Source organism: Myotis daubentonii, chromosome 9 (genome assembly GCF_963259705.1).
Source record: "Myotis daubentonii chromosome 9, mMyoDau2.1, whole genome shotgun sequence".
NCBI lineage: Eukaryota > Metazoa > Chordata > Mammalia > Chiroptera > Vespertilionidae > Myotis > Myotis daubentonii.
In genome coordinates, this window is record NC_081848.1 from 80145950 (window position 1) to 80164948 (window position 18999).

At 41.3% G+C, this 18999-nt stretch overlaps 1 protein-coding gene across 1 annotated transcript in view; it reads right to left on the bottom strand.

Moving 5' to 3' along the window:
* TOP6BL (TOP6B like initiator of meiotic double strand breaks) overlaps positions 1-18999 on the bottom strand; it is a 49780-nt gene that overhangs the window by 5192 nt on the left and 25589 nt on the right. The window contains exons 8-12 of the mRNA XM_059709983.1: positions 16598-16744; positions 14382-14528; positions 10344-10465; positions 9480-9590; positions 5662-5760 (exon numbers count right to left, since the gene is read on the bottom strand). Coding sequence (XP_059565966.1) covers positions 5662-5760; positions 9480-9590; positions 10344-10465; positions 14382-14528; positions 16598-16744 — 626 coding nt within the window. The remainder of the gene's footprint in view (positions 1-5661; positions 5761-9479; positions 9591-10343; positions 10466-14381; positions 14529-16597; positions 16745-18999) is intronic.

Here is an 18999-nt window from a genome sequence, read left to right on the forward strand (position 1 = left end):
GGACAGCTTCAAGCGTACCAACATCCGAATTATAGGGGTGCCAGAAGAAGAGAGAGAGCAAGATATTGAAAACCTATTTGAAGAAATAATGACAGAAAACTTCCCCCACCTGGTGAAAGAAATGGACTTACAGGTCCAAGAAGCGCGGAGAACCCCAAACAAAAGGAATCCAAAGAGGAACACACCAAGACACATCATAATTAAAATGCCAAGAGCAAAAGACAAAGAGAGAATCCTAAAAGCAGCAAGAGAAAGAAAATCAGTTACCTACAAGGGAGTACCCATACGACTGTCAGCTGATTTCTCAACAGAAACTTTGCAGGCCAGAAGGGAGTGGCAAGAAATATTCAAAGTGATGAATACCAAGAACCTACAACCAAGATTACTTTATCCAGCAAAGCTATCATTCAGAATTGAAGGTCAAATAAAGAGCTTCACAGATAAGGAAAAGCTAAAGGAGTTCATCACCACCAAACCAGGATTATATGAAATGCTGAAAGGTATCCTTTAAGAAAAGGAAGAGGAAGAAAAAGGTAAAGATGCAAATTATGAACAACAAATATGCATCTATCAACAAGTGAATCTAAGAATCAAGTGAATAAATAATCTGATGAACAGAATGAACTGGTGATTATAATAGAATCAGGGACATAGAAAGGGAATGGACTGACTATTCTTGGGGGGGAAAGGGGTGTGGGAGATGTGGGAAGAGACTGGACAAAAATCGTGCACCTATGGATGAGGACAGTGGGTGGGGAGTGAGGGCGGAGGGTGGGGCGGGAACTGGGAGGAGGGGAGTTATGGGGGAAAAAAAAAAGAGGAACAAATGTAATAATCTGAACAATAAAGATTTAATTAAAAAAAAAAAGAAAGGAAATGGACTATTCTTGGGGGGGGGGGGGAAGGGGTGTGGGGTGAGGGAAGAGATTGGACAATAATCGTGCACCTATGGATGAGGACAGTGGGTGGGGAGTGAGGGCGGAGGGTGGGGTGGGAACTGGGTGGAGGGGAGTTATGGTGGGAAAAAAGAGTAACTAATGTAATAATCTGAACAATAAAGATTTAATTTAAAAAAAAAGAAAAGAAAAAGTAAAAAAAAAAAAAAAGAAAGAAATGGAAACTGAGGGACTGGTTGGTCTAAAGCAGTGGTTCTCAACCTTCCTAATGCCGCGACCCTTTAATACAGTTCCTCATGTTGTGGTGACCCCCAACCATAAAATTATTTTTGTTGCTACTTCATAACTGTAATTTTGCTACTGTTATGAATCGTAATGTAAATATCTGATATGCAGGATGTATTTTCATTGTTACAAATTGAACATAATTAAAGCATAGTGATTAATCACAAAGGGTCGTTGGACTCCCAAAGGGGTCACGACCCACAGATTGAGAACCACTGGTCTAGAGGTAAAAGAATTTGACCTACTATCATTGATCTTGTAATTTTTAGCTAAGCCACTGGGTGCCACTCTTGTGCCATTAAAAAGTTATCACTAGCCCTAGCTGGTTTGGCTCAGTGGATAGAGAGTTGGCTTGCAGACTGAAGGGTCCCAGGTTCGATTCCAGTCAAGGGCATGTACCCAGATTGCAGGCATTGGTCAGGGCTCATGTGGGAGGCAACCAGTTGATGTGTCTCTCTCATATCCATGTTTCTGTCTCTCCTCCTTTCTTCCACTCTCTAAAAATCAATGGAAAGATATTCTCTGGTGAGGATTAACAACAATAACAACCACAGAAGTTATCACTAAGTGGCCATTGTCAGAGGAAAACAGTAGCAATCTTTAGTGGAGAAGCATGAATTCTACTCAATGTAATTACTCATCTTCCCTGGGCTTCTGATCCAGTCCTATGAGGTAACAATGTTACTAAACTTCAGAGCCAGGAGACCTCTGTACAAATCCAACCCTTGCCATTTACTGACTGTGATTGTGGGCAAATTAGAAAATTTCTCTAACCATTTTCTTCATCTATAAAATGGAAAAACCACAACCTACCTCACAGGATCTTTGTGGAAATTAAAGTGTAAATCTTGGCACAGAATCATAAACCTTAGGTTCACTAGCCATCTGCCAAGTTAATTGGGCTATGAATGGCCCTGAAGCTATGCGTCATCACTATAGCAACAGGATGGGACCAAAGAGGTCAGATTATTTCCTTTTGAGATCTCACTAGGACATAGGAGAGGCCCAAGCAAAAGGACGTCATAGCCTTCAATACTTCTAGGTCCTGCCCATCTATCCCAGGTGCTATGATAATAGCACATGCCTTAGCCTGACCTATCCCTAGAAATCTGAAGATATGGATGGTTATATTAAATTGAATAGTGGCCCATCAAAAGATATCTCTAAGTCTTACTGCCACACACCACACCCCCCGCTCCCGCCTCCAACCAGTGAATATGACCTTATTTGTAAAAAGGGTCTTTGCAGATTAATTAAGGACCTCAAGATAAGACCATGGTGGAGTCAGAGTGGGCCCTAAATCCAGTGACAGGAAGTCAGAGGGGAATCTGCGAGACAAAAGGAAAGGGCATGTGAAGATGGAGACAGATAATTGGAGTGATGAGCCAACAGAAACTAGTAGGAGCGGGGAAGGATTCTCCCCTAGAGTGTTTGGGAGCGGGGATGGCCCTGCTAACACCTTGATTTCAGACTTCTGGACTCCAGAACTGAGATGATAAAGTTCTGTTGTTTTTAAAACACCAAGTTTATGGTAACTTGTTACAGCGACCATAGGAAACTGATACAATGGACATTCACTTTTATTTGTTCAAGTTGTGAGAAGCAGCTTTCCAAGCTGGAGGGAAACCAGCAAGAGCATTTGCAGTGAACCAATGGAATGGAACAACTGATACATTCCTAGGAAGGTGCTTCCCAGAAGGTCCATATAGCCATGGAAAAAGGTGTGGTAAAGGGAGCATTTATGGAGGTTTCATTGCTGTCCTCTGCCTTTCTAGCTACAAAGAAGAAGAGGATGGGAAAATTGATGAGATGCTGTAACCCTTAGGTGCCTGGGCATCTCAACTTCCTCATCCAATCAGGCAAACAGAAGTAGGAGAGGGAGAGAAGAGCAGAAGTGCTAAAGGTCCTGTTATTCTCTTAAAAACAGAGTCTGTAATTTTTAAAAACAAGTTTGAGACATACTAGTAACTTGCACACATACAACAAATAAAGTGTACAATTTGATAAGTTTTGGCATATGTACATACTTGTGAAACCATCACCACAATCAAGATAATGAACATAACCATCTCCCTCAAAAGTTTCTTCTGCCCTTAAAAATCACTCCCTCCAACTCCTATAGTTCCCATCTTTAAGCAACCACTGATCTGTAACTATAGCTTAGTTGGCATTTTATAGGATTTTACGTAAAAACAATAGTATGTACTCTTGTATTTCTAGGTTTTAAAAAATTCAGTATGGCTATTTTATTTACTCATCTTATACTTTAGATCCATGCTATTTTGTGTATCAACAGTCCATTTCTTTCATTGCTGAGTAGTAGTCCCTTGAATTGATATGCCACAATTGTTTATCCATTTACCTGTGGACACTGGGTTGTTTTGTTTCTGGCTATTAGAAATATGTCAGAGATGCCATGAACATTAATGTGTAAGTTTTTGTGTGGACATATGCTTTCATTTCTTTTGGGTAAATATCTAGGAGAATAGCTGGGTTGTATGCCAAACTGTTCTCAAAGTGGTTGTACCATTTTTAATTCCTACAAATAGGGTATATGAGTTCCAGGTCCTCACATCCTTGTCAACACCTGGCTTGGCAGCCTTTTTACCCAGGTAGGTGTAAAATGGCATATTATTGAGGTTTGATTTGTATTTCCCTAATGACTAATGACTAATGACGTTGAGCGTCTTTCTCATATGTGTATTTGCTGTTTCTCTTCTTTTGTGAAATGTGTGTTCAAATCTTTTGCCCATTTAAAAAATTGGGTTGTTTTCTTATTGAGTTTTGAGAGTTTATAAATATTCTGAATACTGTGGTAATGTTTTGAACTACATAACATGTTCACTCTTTCCTCCATCTTCCTGAACATATGGAATACAATTATAATAATAACTGCTTCAATGTCTTTGTCTACTAATTATATTTTCTCTGTCAGTTCTGGAAAACTTCTAATTGAATAGTTGGTTGACCAACTGAGTTTTCTCTTCACTGTGGGTTGTATTTCCTGTTCCTTACCATGCCTGTTAATTTTTTTTTATTGAATGCAAGGCACTGTGACTACTACCTTGATGGATGCTGGTATTTTTGTATTCCTATAAATATTTTTGAACTTTGTTCTGTGATGCCACCGAATTCCTTGGAAACACTTGATCATTTTAGGTCTTGCTTCTGTTTTTAAGCTCTTTTAGGCAGGACCAGAGGAGTGTTTATCGTAGGTTTAACTTCCTCCATTCCTGAGACAAGACCTTTCTTAGGGTTCCACCTGATGCTCTATAAATTATAAGCTTTCCTCTCTGGTTTATGGGAATAGTAACTAGTCCTATCCCTGTGTGAGCTCTTCATATTGTTCCCTCTACTCCTTCTGGATGGTTCTGTACCTGGATAGTTTCTCCACATGAATGAGCTGATCAGTACTCAATTGAATACCAGAGGGGAGCCTCTATACCTCTAGATTTCTCTCTCGGAGAAGCTCCCTCTTCTCTGGTACTCTGCCCTGAAACCTCTAGCTGCCTTGGCATCCTTGAATTCCCAACTCCATCTATTCAATTCAGGGAGATGACTGGATCCCCTCTCCCTGCTCCACGGCCTCTGTAGTTTCTGTAGGCAGTATGCTAGGGCAATCACAGGGCTCACTGCATTTGTTTTTCATCTCTCAGGAATGACTAGCCCACTCATTGTCTGATACCCAGTATCTTAAAAACCACGGTTTCAGATGCTATGTCCAGATTTTTTGCTATTTCAGGCAGGGGGGTAAATCTGGTCCCTGTTACTCCATCTTGGCCTGAAGTTACTGTATAATAATTTCACCCATAATCTTTTTTATTTACTCATCTTATACTTTAGCTCCAGAAAATTCAAACCTACTGATTGGAGCCAGAGAGCTAGAAGAATGGACTTCAGTTGGAACACTACCACCAGCAACACCTGAAATTGAGATACAGAATTTCCTAGCTATAATTTCTCTTCACTCAACAGAGGAGCCTGTCACAAAACCAGGTGACCTTCTTGAGGGTAGGGACCCCAATGCAACACTCTATCTTCAGCATCCAAAAAGGTGAATAGATAACAGTATGTGTTTGATTAGACAAAACTAAACATAAAAATTCTATCATATCATCACCATTCTGATTAGCGATGTGCTTAGCAGTCTACATACATGCATTATTTTACCCAAATCTCACAACATTCACTTTGGGTGTGCATCAGAACACTTTACTGATAAAGAAGCTGAGGTTCCATAATAATACTACGCAACTGGTGAGTGACAGAAACAGAAGTCAAGCAACATCTAGCCATGCTCTTAACCTCTATGTAATACTACATTCTATGAAATTTTTCTAAACCACAGGTTTCCTTGCTGAAAAGCTAACCTCAGAGTATGTTATCTAAGGCACCTGTACCTATCCACCCTGTATACAGGGCTCTCATACATCGATATGGAACATTTCCACCAAAGAACTGATTATTACTTTATAATTACCTGCTTCACCTCACATGAGCAGTGGTGAAGAACTTGGTGCTGGGTGACTTCATAAAATGATTTGTGCAGTTTGGTCCCAAACTCCTGTGTGTCAGCTGCCTAAAATGAGTCAGAGATAGAATGTGTTAAGTTCCAGTATTGGCACCAAAAACAGAAGTACCCACAGGAAGTTTATATGGAAAGGGGACAAGACAAATAGGGGGGAAAACCACAGACACTGCTCACGTCATGTTAGGAGTTTTGTTAGTCCCTGTGGGCACAGGAGAAGTAGAAAGAAGGCCTGAAATACTTGGCATTAAACAGGTAGTAGTGGTTCCTATATTTCTTCCAATTTCTGTTACCTAAGCAAGATCTTTCAAACAAGGTGCTTTTTTCCCTCCTATCTCTATAAGACATAAATATCCCATGGATCCATCTGTTTGTGAATGGGTTTTGTAAACTGCTTTCCTCTAAAAGAAGTTCCAAGACAGCAAAAGTTCCACTGAACAACTAAGGCTGGTATAAGAACTTTTCCTTAGTAAGTCTTTTAGGGAGGATATAAACAAAATAATACAGTTTGCATTAAGGAATGGGTAACAGCCTCTACCTTTTAGTATAAAAAATTGTAGGATGTCAGAAGTAAAGGGGACCAGAATAATCACCTAATGCAACATACTAGATGTACAGATGAGAAAACAGAAATTCAAAAAGCAGTGACCAACCCCAGATCTCACATCTAGTTAGTACCAAAGTTAGGGATGACATAAGATGGCCAGTAGAGTGTTCTTTTCACCAGCCCCCCTATACTGTCCACATGACCCAGAAAGTTTAAACTAGAATAAAATGCACTAGATTATAAAAGTGTTACACTCTTTGACCTAGCATCTCCACTTGCAGAAATTTATTCTAGGAAATAATTCAAAAGAAGCAAGACAGCTACAGTTAAAAACAATAACACATCCTTTAAAAACAAAAAGCTTTAAGCTTTGCTCTCTTAATGTGGTTGTTTTTTCCTTGAAAAGGGGGCAGTATGAAGTAAGAAATGTGTTACCAAAAGTGCACAGGATGAAGGAATTGCACTATTTATATTGGCAAAAGGAATGTAAACAACTTAAATGTTTATCATTAGGGGAATGTTTTATTAAATTAGGTTAAACTGACATAGTGGAATACTAGGTAACAATACAAATTCTAAGACAGCTGAAACAGGGAAAAGTGAATACAGAACACTTTGGTTACAGCTATGTAATATATGAGATAATATGCCAAAATGTTAAATTAGAGTGAGAAAGTTTATAAGTTATTATTTAAAACTAGGGGCCCGGTGCACGAAATTCGTGCACTGGGTGTGTGTGTGGGGGGGGGAGTGTCCCTCAGTCCAGCCTGCCCCCTCTCACATACTGGGAGCCCTCAGGCGTTGACCCCCATCACCCTCCAATCGCAGGCTCCGCCCCTGCCCAGGCCTAACGCCTGTGGCCTAGGCATCCTGCCCGGGCAGCGGGGACCTGCAGTGGCAGCGGGGGGGCGCTGCGATCGCGTGGGCTCCGTCCCTGCCCCTGCAGGACGCCTCTGGCTGAGGCGTCCGGCCTGGGCAGCGGGGACCCACAGCTGCAGCGGCCCCACGATCGTGGGCTTCGCTTTAGGCCCAGGCAAGGGACCCCTAGCTCCTGGGACTGCCAGCTTCGACCGTACCCAGCTCCCATCGCTGGCTCCACCCCTGCTTCCTGCTATCACTGGCCAGGGCGGCAAAGGCACCTGATTCTCCGATCATGGCTGGGGGGCAGGGCAAAGGCGGCCCTGGGGCTGCCTTTGCCCTGCCCCCCAGCTCTTAGCTCCCCCCTGGGTTTCAGATCACTGTCAGTGGCAGGGGGCTTCTTCCTGCTTTCCCTTTCACCTCCCTGCATTGTGCCTACATATGCAAATTAACCGCCATCTTGTTGGCAGTTAACTGCCAATCTTAGTTGGCAGTTAATTTGCATATAGCCCTGATTAGCCAATGAAAAGGGTAGCTCATATGCCAATTACCATTTTTCTCTTTTATTAGTGTAGATGTAATGTGTAGCCCAGACAGTGTGGCTCAGTGATTGAGTGTCGACCTATGAATCACAAGGTCATGTTCAATTTCTGGTCAGGGCACATGCCTGGGTTGCAGGCTCAATCCCCAGTGAGGGGTGTGCAGGAGGCAGCTGATCAATGATTCTCTCTGATCATTGATGTTTTTATCTCTCCCTCTCTCTTCCTCTCTGAAATCAATAAACATATCCTATATAATAAAAGGGTAATATGCAAATTAACCCTAATAGCAGAACAACTGGGAATGACTGGTCACTATGACACACACTGACCATCAGGGGGCAGACGCTTAATGCAGGAGCTGCCACCTGGTGGTCAGTGCGCTCCGACAGGGAGAGTTCTGCTCAGCCACAAGCCAGGCTGCCAGCTGCCAGCCCAGCGGTAGTGGCGGGAGCCTCTCCTGCCTCCTCAGCAGTCCTAAGGATGTCCGACTGCAGCTTAGGCCTGCTCCCCGCTGGCAAGTGGACATCCCCCGAGGGCTCCTGGGCTGCCAGAGGGATGTCTGACTGCCAGCTTAGGCTCAATCCCCCCGGGGAGCGGGCCTAAGCCAGCAGGTGGACATCCCCTGAGGGGTCCCAGACTGCGAGAGGGCACAGGCCGGGGTGAGGGACCCCCCAGAGTGCACAAATTTTTGTGCACTGGGCCTCTAGTATTAAAATAAAATAAAATGTAATGTGTATATTATTTCCAAAAAAAAGTTTAAGAAATAAAGCCACAGATATGGAATAAATGTGTTATCCCCATTAATAATACCAAATGGTTAGCACACATTCCCAAAAGGAAGGAAAGAAACTAACATCTATTGAGAACCTACCATATGTTGTGCACTTTCACATTTAGCCCTCACCCTCATAATCACGCTGAGGTACTATTAATTTTTCCAATTTATAGATGAAGCTCTGAGAAATTAAGTACAGGCCTAAATCCACATAGCTAGTAAGTAAATAAGCCAAGATTTGAACGTAGGCCTCTGAGTCCCAAACTTGTTATATACCATTCCATACTGCCAGATAAATGTCACACTGATGGCTGCTCAGTTATTTTCAATGTATCCTGTCACCATGAGGTAATAGAACATTCTTCAACAAGGAATTGAGAATCACTGATCTAATCCTAGCTCTGTTCATAACTAGTAGTGTGACCTAAAGGAAGTAGAAATTTTAAATAACTTGTTTTCTCATTTATAAAATAGTATACACACCACAATCCATTCAACAAATATTCATCCTTTTTTTGGTAATCCTCACCTGAGAATATTTTTCCCATTGACTTTTAGAGAGAGTGGAAAGAAGGGGGGGGGAGGGAGAGAGGGCAAAAGAGGGACGGAGGGAGGGAGGGAGAGAGAGAGGGAGAGAGAGAGAGAAACATTGATTGGTTGCCTCCCTCATGCACCACACCAGCCAGGGCTCCACAAATATTTCTTAAAACACTCACCACAGGTGGCTCTGTTGGTTGGAGCATCATCCCGAACACCAAAAGGTTGTGGGTTGGATTCCTGGTTAGAGCACATTCCTAAGTTGCAGGTACTATCCCTGGTCAGGGTGTGTACAGGAGGCAACCAATTGATGTTTCTCTCTCACATTGAGCGCTCTCTCTCTCTCTCTCTCTCTCTCTCTCTCTCAGCCCTTACCATAGGCCTGGTACTATATAGGATCACAACAGGATCTAATTCAATAATATTCCTAAAAGCACTGTACATATTACTAAGACAGGCATAATGTCATCAAAACCCTGGCACTTTAAAGCCTCCCCAGTCTCCTACTAACTTGAAGAGCCTGAAGGCAGATCTTTCGGAAGCTGCAGCTGGTGCTGCCGGTCACAATACTCATGATGGAATTCACAGCCACAGAGAGTGAGGTCTGGAGTTTCTGATGAACCTAGGAAACATAACAAGTAAGGGGAGACCACAATCTGCTGGTTCAGAGAATCCCAAAGGGACCAAAGACTTCAGTCAGCGCGAGATTTCACAATTCTTCCCCCTCCATCAACAATAGTTACTGAAACCATGACTATAAAGGACACTTAGGATTGAAATAAGTAAAAAATGTTTTCTCATTTCACAGGGATGATTCATTGACACACACACATTCAGAAAAGACAAGCAATAAGACACTGGGTCATTAAATAGATATGCTTCCAATTTAAAAACAAAAAGCATTAAGCTTTGGTTTCTTAGTGTGGTTGTTTTGGCCATATAAAAGAAGAAATATGCTCCCAAAAGTACACAGGATGAAGGAATTCAGAAAGTAAGGTAAGAGAAAGTGGTGTTATAAGGGCTAGGAAATGGGGGCAGACGTAAGATCCATGGAGAGTAGCTCCAGAAGGATGTGTGGGGAAGGGAGATGTGGGGAAGGCAGGGGTGCATTATGACTCACTTTTCTCTATTATTTCACCCGTTTAATCAAACTTACCGACTGGGGGGTAAAGCTAAGCAAGCTAGTTACAGTGACCCATGTAAGTTCAAGCTTGAGTTCCTAGGCTACATGCAGTGTACACGATCAGCTCAGGGGACAAAAGAGGAGAGGAAGAGGCATTAGGAAGGACAGGGTCTCAGGCCCTATCTACCATATATTCTAGCTATCATTTTCATGGAGATTGTAGGAGAAAGAAAACTGTGAATTTCTCATTACCTTGGCAGCCTGGTGATGCTGCTCCAAGGCCTGGTCCACGGCAAACTGGATGGAATCTTGCACCACACTGTGGCTCTCTTGGAGGATGGTACTGAGATGAGCTGTGAGCAAAGTGTGAATTCCTAAAGGAAGGAAGAATGTTCACTGCCCTGAGTGAGCATGACCACCTCAAAGCTGTTGCTCATGTGCTAGTTCACTCCTACCCACAAATAATTACTTTTTTAGACGACACACCCCAACAAGGTACAAACTCACCCAATTCCCACTTACAAATGAAAGACAGCCCAGGAAAACTAAAGTGAACAATGACATTTGGGGGTGGGAGGTGTACTCTGACAGGGAATCCAATCAGCAACTTTTCAGAGCACAGGATGATGCCCAACTCACTGAGCTACACCAGCCAGGGCTAACATTATTTTTGAAGAAACCAGTGTGGGGTCCTGTTTAAGTCCTATCAGAAACATAAATATATACCACATACTATAAACAACGATACTAGTAACTCCAAAAGAGAGAGAACGCCTCCTGTAGTGTTAACCCTACTGCACTCCTATCTGAGCATCACCGTCATGGTGAGCCAGTTATTGCCAGTGTGTCGCCAATCCTTTCAGATGTGCTGTGGTGCAGAAAAAGTTAAAACTCACAACACTACTCTAAAAACTGCCGGTAAAGGGTCTTTTTAAATGGGAGACTATCTCTAATAAAGTAATCATGGGTACCACTGCTCAACATCATTCAGAAAAGCTAAAATGTGAGAGTTGGGCGAAATATGTCATCAAACAATAGGCTAGCACTGATAATCCTGATGAAACAAAGGAAAACAAATTCCCCATATAGGACACATGGAGAAAATGCTTCTTAATTAATCTTCCCTTTTTCAGTGTTTTTGTACTCTCCACTGGGTAGTCTGTTCAAATATTCAACAGTGAAACAGCTCATGGCTGGTTGGCTTTCTCAGGGTTGCATTAAGAATGCAAGACAGCAGAACATTTTCTACCATGAGGCCATGTTGCTTTACTGAAAGGAAAAGTAATATGTGGTCTGCTCAAAAGGGGCCTGGAACTGGAATCAGGGGAACATAGATTCTAGGGTCATTTCCACTACCAACTAATAGTGACAAATCACTTCACTTTTCTCACTTAAATACAGAAAATGGCTTTATATCACCTGTTCTCATAGGTATTTTGTGCAGATAAACTGGGATAACGTAAATGAAATGTTTTAAAATGTATATTGTAATATTCAAAGGGAAAATACTGCTATTGCTATGATGTCATTTGAATTACTATTTTCTACAGTTTGATTCTAAGAATAGCCTCAAGAAATCAGCTAGAAACCTTTTAAAAGCAGATATTTAATTAAAAAGCTACAAGTTTCTTCCTAAAACTGTAGATACTAACAGATGCCTTTAACGTTGTGGCAAAATAACAAGTTAATCATAGAAAAGTTACCATGACAAGGTGGGCAGAAGGCCAATTAAGTGGTTTTTTAAGACACTGGAAGCAGACTGTAGTTCTACACAATCTGTTTCCTAAAAGGAGCTCTAGAGAAAGCTTTCAAGGGTATACGAAAAAAAGAGGGGGGAAAAAGAAAAATTATTATATCTATATCCATATAGCTATACCTACTTACCCTCATAGTACATCTTCTTCAAAGGCTAGTCCTAAACTTCCAGATGTGTAAGGAAATTTTAAAAGATACTCTTTTTATTAATGCAGCAATTCATTTTCATTTAATCCAGTACTGAATACAACTACCTGAGATGCTGCAGGCCATTAAAGTCAAGCTAAACAGAGGTGTTTAAACTATCACAGTACTACAAGACTGATAGGTGACACTGGCTTCTGAGGAATATGAGTTCATAGATATATTCAATAGATTCAGAGCATGGTATCAGATTTTATTTTATGTCGTCCTACAGAAGATTGAATATGGTGTTCCTGTTAGCAGATCTAAATAAAAAAGCCAAAATATCACAGATTTTTGTTGTTGTTAATATTCACCCAAGGATATTTTTTCCATTGATTTTTAGAGAGTGGGAGGGAGGGAGGAAAGGAGAAAGGGAGAGGGAGAGGGAGGGGAAAGGGGAGGGGGAAGGGGAATGGGGAGGAGAGGGGAAGGGGGAGGGGGAGGGGAGGGGAGGGGAGGGGGAGGGGAGGGAGAGGGGGAGGGGGGGGAGATGTGATTGATTGGTTGCCTCTTGTACATGCCCCAATCAGGGCCAGGGATTGAGAGTGCAATAGAGGTACGTGCTCTTGACCGATGCAGGCCAATACTCTAACCCAGGGGTCCTCAAACTTTTTAAACGGGGGGCCAGTTCACTGTCCCTCAGACCATTGGAGGGCCGGACTATAGGTGAAAAAAAAACTATGAACAAATTCCTATGCACACTGCACATATCTTATTTTGAAGTAAAAACAAAAACAAAAATGGGAACAAATACAATATTTGTATTTGCATGTGGCCCGCGGGCCGTTTGAGGACCCCTGAAGTCTAACCACTCAGAAAACCAGCTAGGGCCAAAATATCACAGATTTTGTCTTAAGAGGGTCTTTAGACTTGAAAGGGCCTTTGATATCACCTAGCCTAACAATCTTATGTTAAATAAAGGGTGGGGCAAATGTAGGATTACAGCTGTTCTTATGGAAAATAATATAATAATTAATAATACAAGAATAAACTGTGTTTCATATACTCTGAACTATAAACCTACTTTTGCCCTACCCTGTTTATGAAAAGGAGGATCAAGTGATTTATGTAACTTCCTTCCCAAAAATAATTGAGGAATTTCATTGCAGGACCAAAATTAAACTCAGGTCTCCTGATTGTACCCTGAAATCCTTTCCACAATACTAAACTGCTCCTCTTATCAGCCTCTACCATATGAGCACAGCCAGATAACAATCCTAGGCATCTTCACCTTTGACTTCCCTGCTAGAAGCCTCTTTAGTTTAGGTCTCCTCTATGTTCCCATTCCAGGCCCTTGATGAATGGAATAGTGAGGCACCAAAGAACACCAGCTCCTCAAATAAAGAATTGCAAATCAGAGCCCAGGGAAGCAGTGCTTGTCTCCTAAAGAATATACACATGTTGGGGAAAGATAGGAGTGGCATGGGTGGTAGGCAGCAGGAAGAATTCCACAGCTGACAATGGTTTGTTCATTACATAGCTGGTACCAGGCAACATGAGCTCTGCTGATCTGGGGTTGTTGGCTGTCTCATTTCTCCTATGACTCAGTGGGAGAAGGACCACATCAATGCCCAAAGAACAGAATCCCAGGCAAAAGCATCAGTCCACAGAGAAAGAACACAGAGACATACCAGGAACACCAAAAGAAAGGTTATCAACCTTCCCCCAGAAGCTTACAAGCTCTACTTTTTGCTACTTCCTTCACAGTTTAGAAGGCATCGAGAAACACACTTACCTTCCAGGGGCTATTGTTTTAAAATGTGTAAGCCAACTCCCACTCATACTCAGTGTTTTCAAACTTTACTATATTTAAGAATCACCTGAGAATCTTGTTAAAAATGCAAATTCTTGAATTGTACTAGATTTTTACATTATAGCAAAATAATGAGTTAATCCTTGGTACAGGAAGCTGACATTTTCAAACATTCCAGGTGAATCTGATGCATGTTTTTCATTGACCACAAAACAGTGAAATCACTGCTTAACCTCTAACAGAGAGAACCTTTCTGAAAACAAGTTATCACCCATCTATGAGATAAGCACCCAAGGCTCCCCCTTGTATGCCTAAAGGACAATTTCTCCCTTTTCAGAGGTATATGTGGCAATCAGAAAGACAGAAACATCAATGTTGAGAGGGAATCATTGATCGGCTGCCTCCTGCATGCCCCTAACTGGGAATTAAGCCCGCAACTCCGGTATGTGCCCTGACCAAGAATTGAACCTGGACCTTCTGGTTCATGGGTTGATGCTCAACCACTGAGCCACATTGGCTGGGGTAAAGTCTCCTTTTCTTTATTCTCTTAACATGTAAGCACACTTATGCTGGCAGCCCAATTCTCTTATACCTACCACAGAGTTCCATTTGCTGGACTGGACACTGACTGTGGAAATCCACAAAGAGAATGAGCAGCAGAGTTTGCCCCTGAAGGTCCATATTTTGAGACGGATCCCCCTCGCTGGATTCCACCTGATAACTCAAATCTGGAAGCACCATATCTAGAGAACAAGATATTGCACAGTATTCTAAGATAAATAAAGCCCTCAAAATGCTAACTGAATAAAGAACCTATAACTCAAAAAGAGAAAAATCTGAGATAAATCTAAATTTGAACACTGCCTTCTCCTCCTGAATTTATTTCTCTATCCACAGGTTGGAAGCAAATAAAGTGATTCTCAGGAAGAACATCAAAACAACTCGGTGTACAAGATGCAAACCAAACAGCACTCCTTAGCACTTGCTGAGAAGCATTAAATAATAAATCCATGCATCCCTTATACAACTTTCTAAGGTAGGTATCACTAGTAAGCGGCAGAGGTGAGAGTCAAGCCTGAGTAATGATAACAGCTAACTTGTATGGAATGCTTACTATATGCTATGTACAATATTAAATTCTTTACATGTACTATCTCAACATTTAGACTTCGCAACACTATGGCATACGACCTATTCTTATGCCTTTTTATAGATAAGAGAGGCACAGAGAGGTTAAGTATGTTGCCCAACATGAGAGAGCAAGTGGTAGAACTGTTTTAAACTGACTCCAAAATCTGTGCTTATAATCAGAATACCACTCGAATTCCCAAGTAATCTGATGCCCTGTGGTCACTTTCTAGCACCTTTATCCTTTAGATTACAATCAGGATAACCCTTAATTCCACCCGGATCCATATAGAAAAGTACCTCCATGGGATCCCGGTCTGTCCTTCAGAGTAAAGGAGTGGCGGGGGGGGGGGAGCGGGGGGACGGGATGAGACAAGGGGCATTTTCTACATTATTCATCTCCAAAATTAAATGAGAAAGTTTAGGCATCACAAATTGACAAAAAATAAAGGAAATCAATAAAACATGAAAATAAAAATGAAAGAGAAAAGAAGATATGGAGAGCCCTAGAGATTTTAAAATCCTAATAACATGACATCCTGTTAAGACCAAACATTGTTTCTTCACAAAACCTCTTACCTCCAGAGACCCTGTCTAAGGACACCCTCCTTTCAATCCAACCTCTGGAATAACTACTACTTAAGAAAAAAGAAAAAAAAAGAAAGAAAAGAAAAAAGAGCCTTACCCCAAGGCTTACTTCCTTGATGAAGATTCCATCATTCCCCTGAGACACTGCCTATCCCAGGAGGCTTCAACCTTCTCATGCCAGTCACAACTCTACAATACCTCTTCCCTAATGGTTGTCTTCCTCAGGATACAATTGACCAGATTACCTTCCAAATGTCAAAGGATTCTAGCTACCCTAGCCGGTTTGGCTCAGTGGCCTGTGGACTCAAGGGTCCTGGGTTCAATTTTGGTCAAGGGCATGTACCTTGGTTGCGGGCACATCCCCAGTAGGGGGTGTGCAGGAGGCAGCTGATCGATGTTTCTCTCTCATCGATGTTTCTAACTCTCTATCCCTCTCCCTTCCTCTCTGTAAAAAATCAATAAAATATATTTAAAAAAATAAAAGGATTCTAGCTAACAACAGTCAAGCTCGAGACTGTAAACTTCCTAGACATCAAATCATGGTTGTATATACCCATTTCCCAGTTTTATTTGTTAGTCTAGGTTTTAAGCATCCAACTTTCAACATGATTCACCCAAAACTAGTATTGGTTAGGCTCTACGTGAACATTACCGCCAGGTTCCTAGCTTTATTACTATAAGGTTTATACTCCTGCCTTGTATTTATGTGGTGTTTTAATTTTTTTCTAAGTATTTATGTGGGTTTTCTCATCTCATTAGGAAACATTTCTCTTCCACAAAGATGCAATTGCTCCCTTACTTTTATAAAACCCCAGGACTGACAGATTAAGGTACAACAGAAACCCTCTGAACAAGTCCCTAGAAGATGAAGGCCACTGGCTACTCCGGGAAAAGAGGAGGCAAAAGAGGAAGTGAGAGAAGAACCAGCATCAATATGGAATGCAAAAACGGCTAAACTCTGATGGGGGCTTTGCCTCTTGACACCATTTGCCTCACTGCAAGTAGTCTCTCAGACTTACACCTGGTATTTGTTTCCTTGCATTTCTCTGATAGTCTCCAGTTTTCTTGATTCCTGTGCAAAGAGAGGGAGATATACCTCTATCCAAATTGAGATCCAAACTGGGCACCACACACAAGTGGTACTTCTTCCAGTCAATGAAATAAGAGGTGTCTTTGAAGACAGTAGTAATTGATTGTTCCTGGCTTGGCAATATCAGAGGCAGACCCGAAGGTCCATACAGAAATATGTATAGGTGCTAAAGAAAACTTCCAAATTTTAGTTTTTATGTGTATTCATTTGCATAAAACAAACATATAACATTAACCTGGTTCACATTCCCAGAAATAAAGTAGTGTGCTAGGCAATTACATATTAAGCCTTTTATACATTGAAGATAGTGTCAGGTATCAGAGATAGATAGATCCACAAGAATCCTCAGAAATTTATTCTGGATTTAATGAGTATGAGCTACAGGTATAGTATTAGGACAATTAGTTATTAATTCATCCTACTCATTCAATCATAGATTTGAGTGATATGTCAGGTTAAACACCACACTAAGTTTTGGGGATACAAAGATGAATATCCAGATTTAATATCTATCTTCAAGTTATCATATTTATAGTATAAGAGAAACATGTAAAACCAGTAAACTGTAATACAATGTGATATACACAAAGGAATATTTTCCAATAAGTTTTTGAGTATATTCAGATTGATAAGGAAACTCCTTCTCACCTTCTCTAATCCTATTCTCTAAGACAAAGAAGGACAGGTCCCTGAAATGGTTTCCTTCCCACTCTCATCCTCTCTCCTACCCAGGGTTTCTCTATCTTAGCACTATTGACACTTTAAGCCAAATAATTCTTTGTTGTGTGCGGCGGAAGAAGGGCTGTATTGTGCATTGTAGAATGTTTAGCCGCACCCCTGGCCTTTACCCCTCCCCTCCATTCATGACAATAAAAAATGTCTCCAGAGCCCAGCTGGTGTGGCTCAGTGATTGAGCATCAACCTATGAAACAGGAGGTCAGTTTGATTCCCAGTCAGGACATATGCCCAGATTGCAGGCTCAATTCCAAGTGTGGGGCATGTAGGAGGCAGCCAATCAATGATTCTCCCTCTTCCTTCCTCTGAAAACAATAAAAATACATATATTTTTTAAAAATGTCTCCAGACATTGCCAAATGTCATCTGAAGGCAAAATTACCCAGTTAAGAACCACTGCCTACCATTTTTTGTACCCTGAACCAAGGCTAACGAGGCCATAATGTATTTTTCCTTCATTTTTGTTTTCATCTTTTTAATAGGAACACAAGGTATTGAGTGTAAAGATTAAAATTCTTACCCAGTAAGCACTGGGGCATTATGGAAAGTCACAACAGAACAAAATTGGCAGTGCCCATAAATGAAGTCTCCATCACAAATCCAAGAACATAAGCTAAGGCCAACACATTCACTGTTTAAAGCCAGGGAAGCTTTGAGATGCTGCCAACTCAGAATAAGAGTGGAGTATCTAGCTGGCCAGCTCAGTGGTTAAGTGTTGACTTATGAACCAAGAGGTCAAGGTACAATTCCTGGTCAGGGCACATGCCCAGTTGCGGGTTCAATACCCGAGGCATGTAGGAGGCAGCTAATCAATGATTCTCTCCCATCATTGGTGTTTCTAACTCTTCCTCTCCCTTCCTCTCTGCAATCATTAAAAATATGTTTAAACATTTTTTAAAAAGAGTGGAGTATCTGAAGAGTCAAAATATGTGACTGTCTTTTCATTGGGTTAACCATTTACATTTAATAAGAATACTGCTATGGTTAGGTTTAAATCTACATTTTGTTATCTGTTTTCCATTCGTTCCTAGTATTCTTTTTTTTTTTTTTTTAAATATATTTTATTGATTTTTTACAGAGAGGAAGGGAGAGAGATAGAGAGTTAGAAACATCGATGAGAGAGAAACATCGATCAGCTGCCTCCTGCACATCTCCCATTGGGGATATGCCCGCAACCCAGGTACATGCCCTTGACCGGAACCGAACCCGGGACCCTTCAGTCCGCAGGCCGACGCTCTATCCACTGAGCCAAACCGGTTTTGGCCCTAGTATTCTTTTTCCTCTTTTCTATTCTTTGGATTCTATTTTGGATTGGACATATTTCATAGTTCCATTTATTCCCTTCTTTTGCTTATTAGTTATAACTGTTGTATCAACTTAGAGATTGTTTTAGGCTCTATAATATACAACTTTAACTTATCATGTCTATCTTCAAGTGATAACAATTGACACACATACAGTGTGAGAATCTTTCAATAATATCCTTTCATTTCTCTGCCCCTAATCTCCATATTCCAACAATAAATTGATCACCTCATTATGTTGATTCCTTCCAGTAATAAGTCTCTCAGTCTCTCCATTCCATACTCATCACACTTTTAATTCAGGCATTCAATCCCTCTTGTCCAGTTTACTTAACTTACTTACTTAGTGATTACAGACTTCTCTCTCCC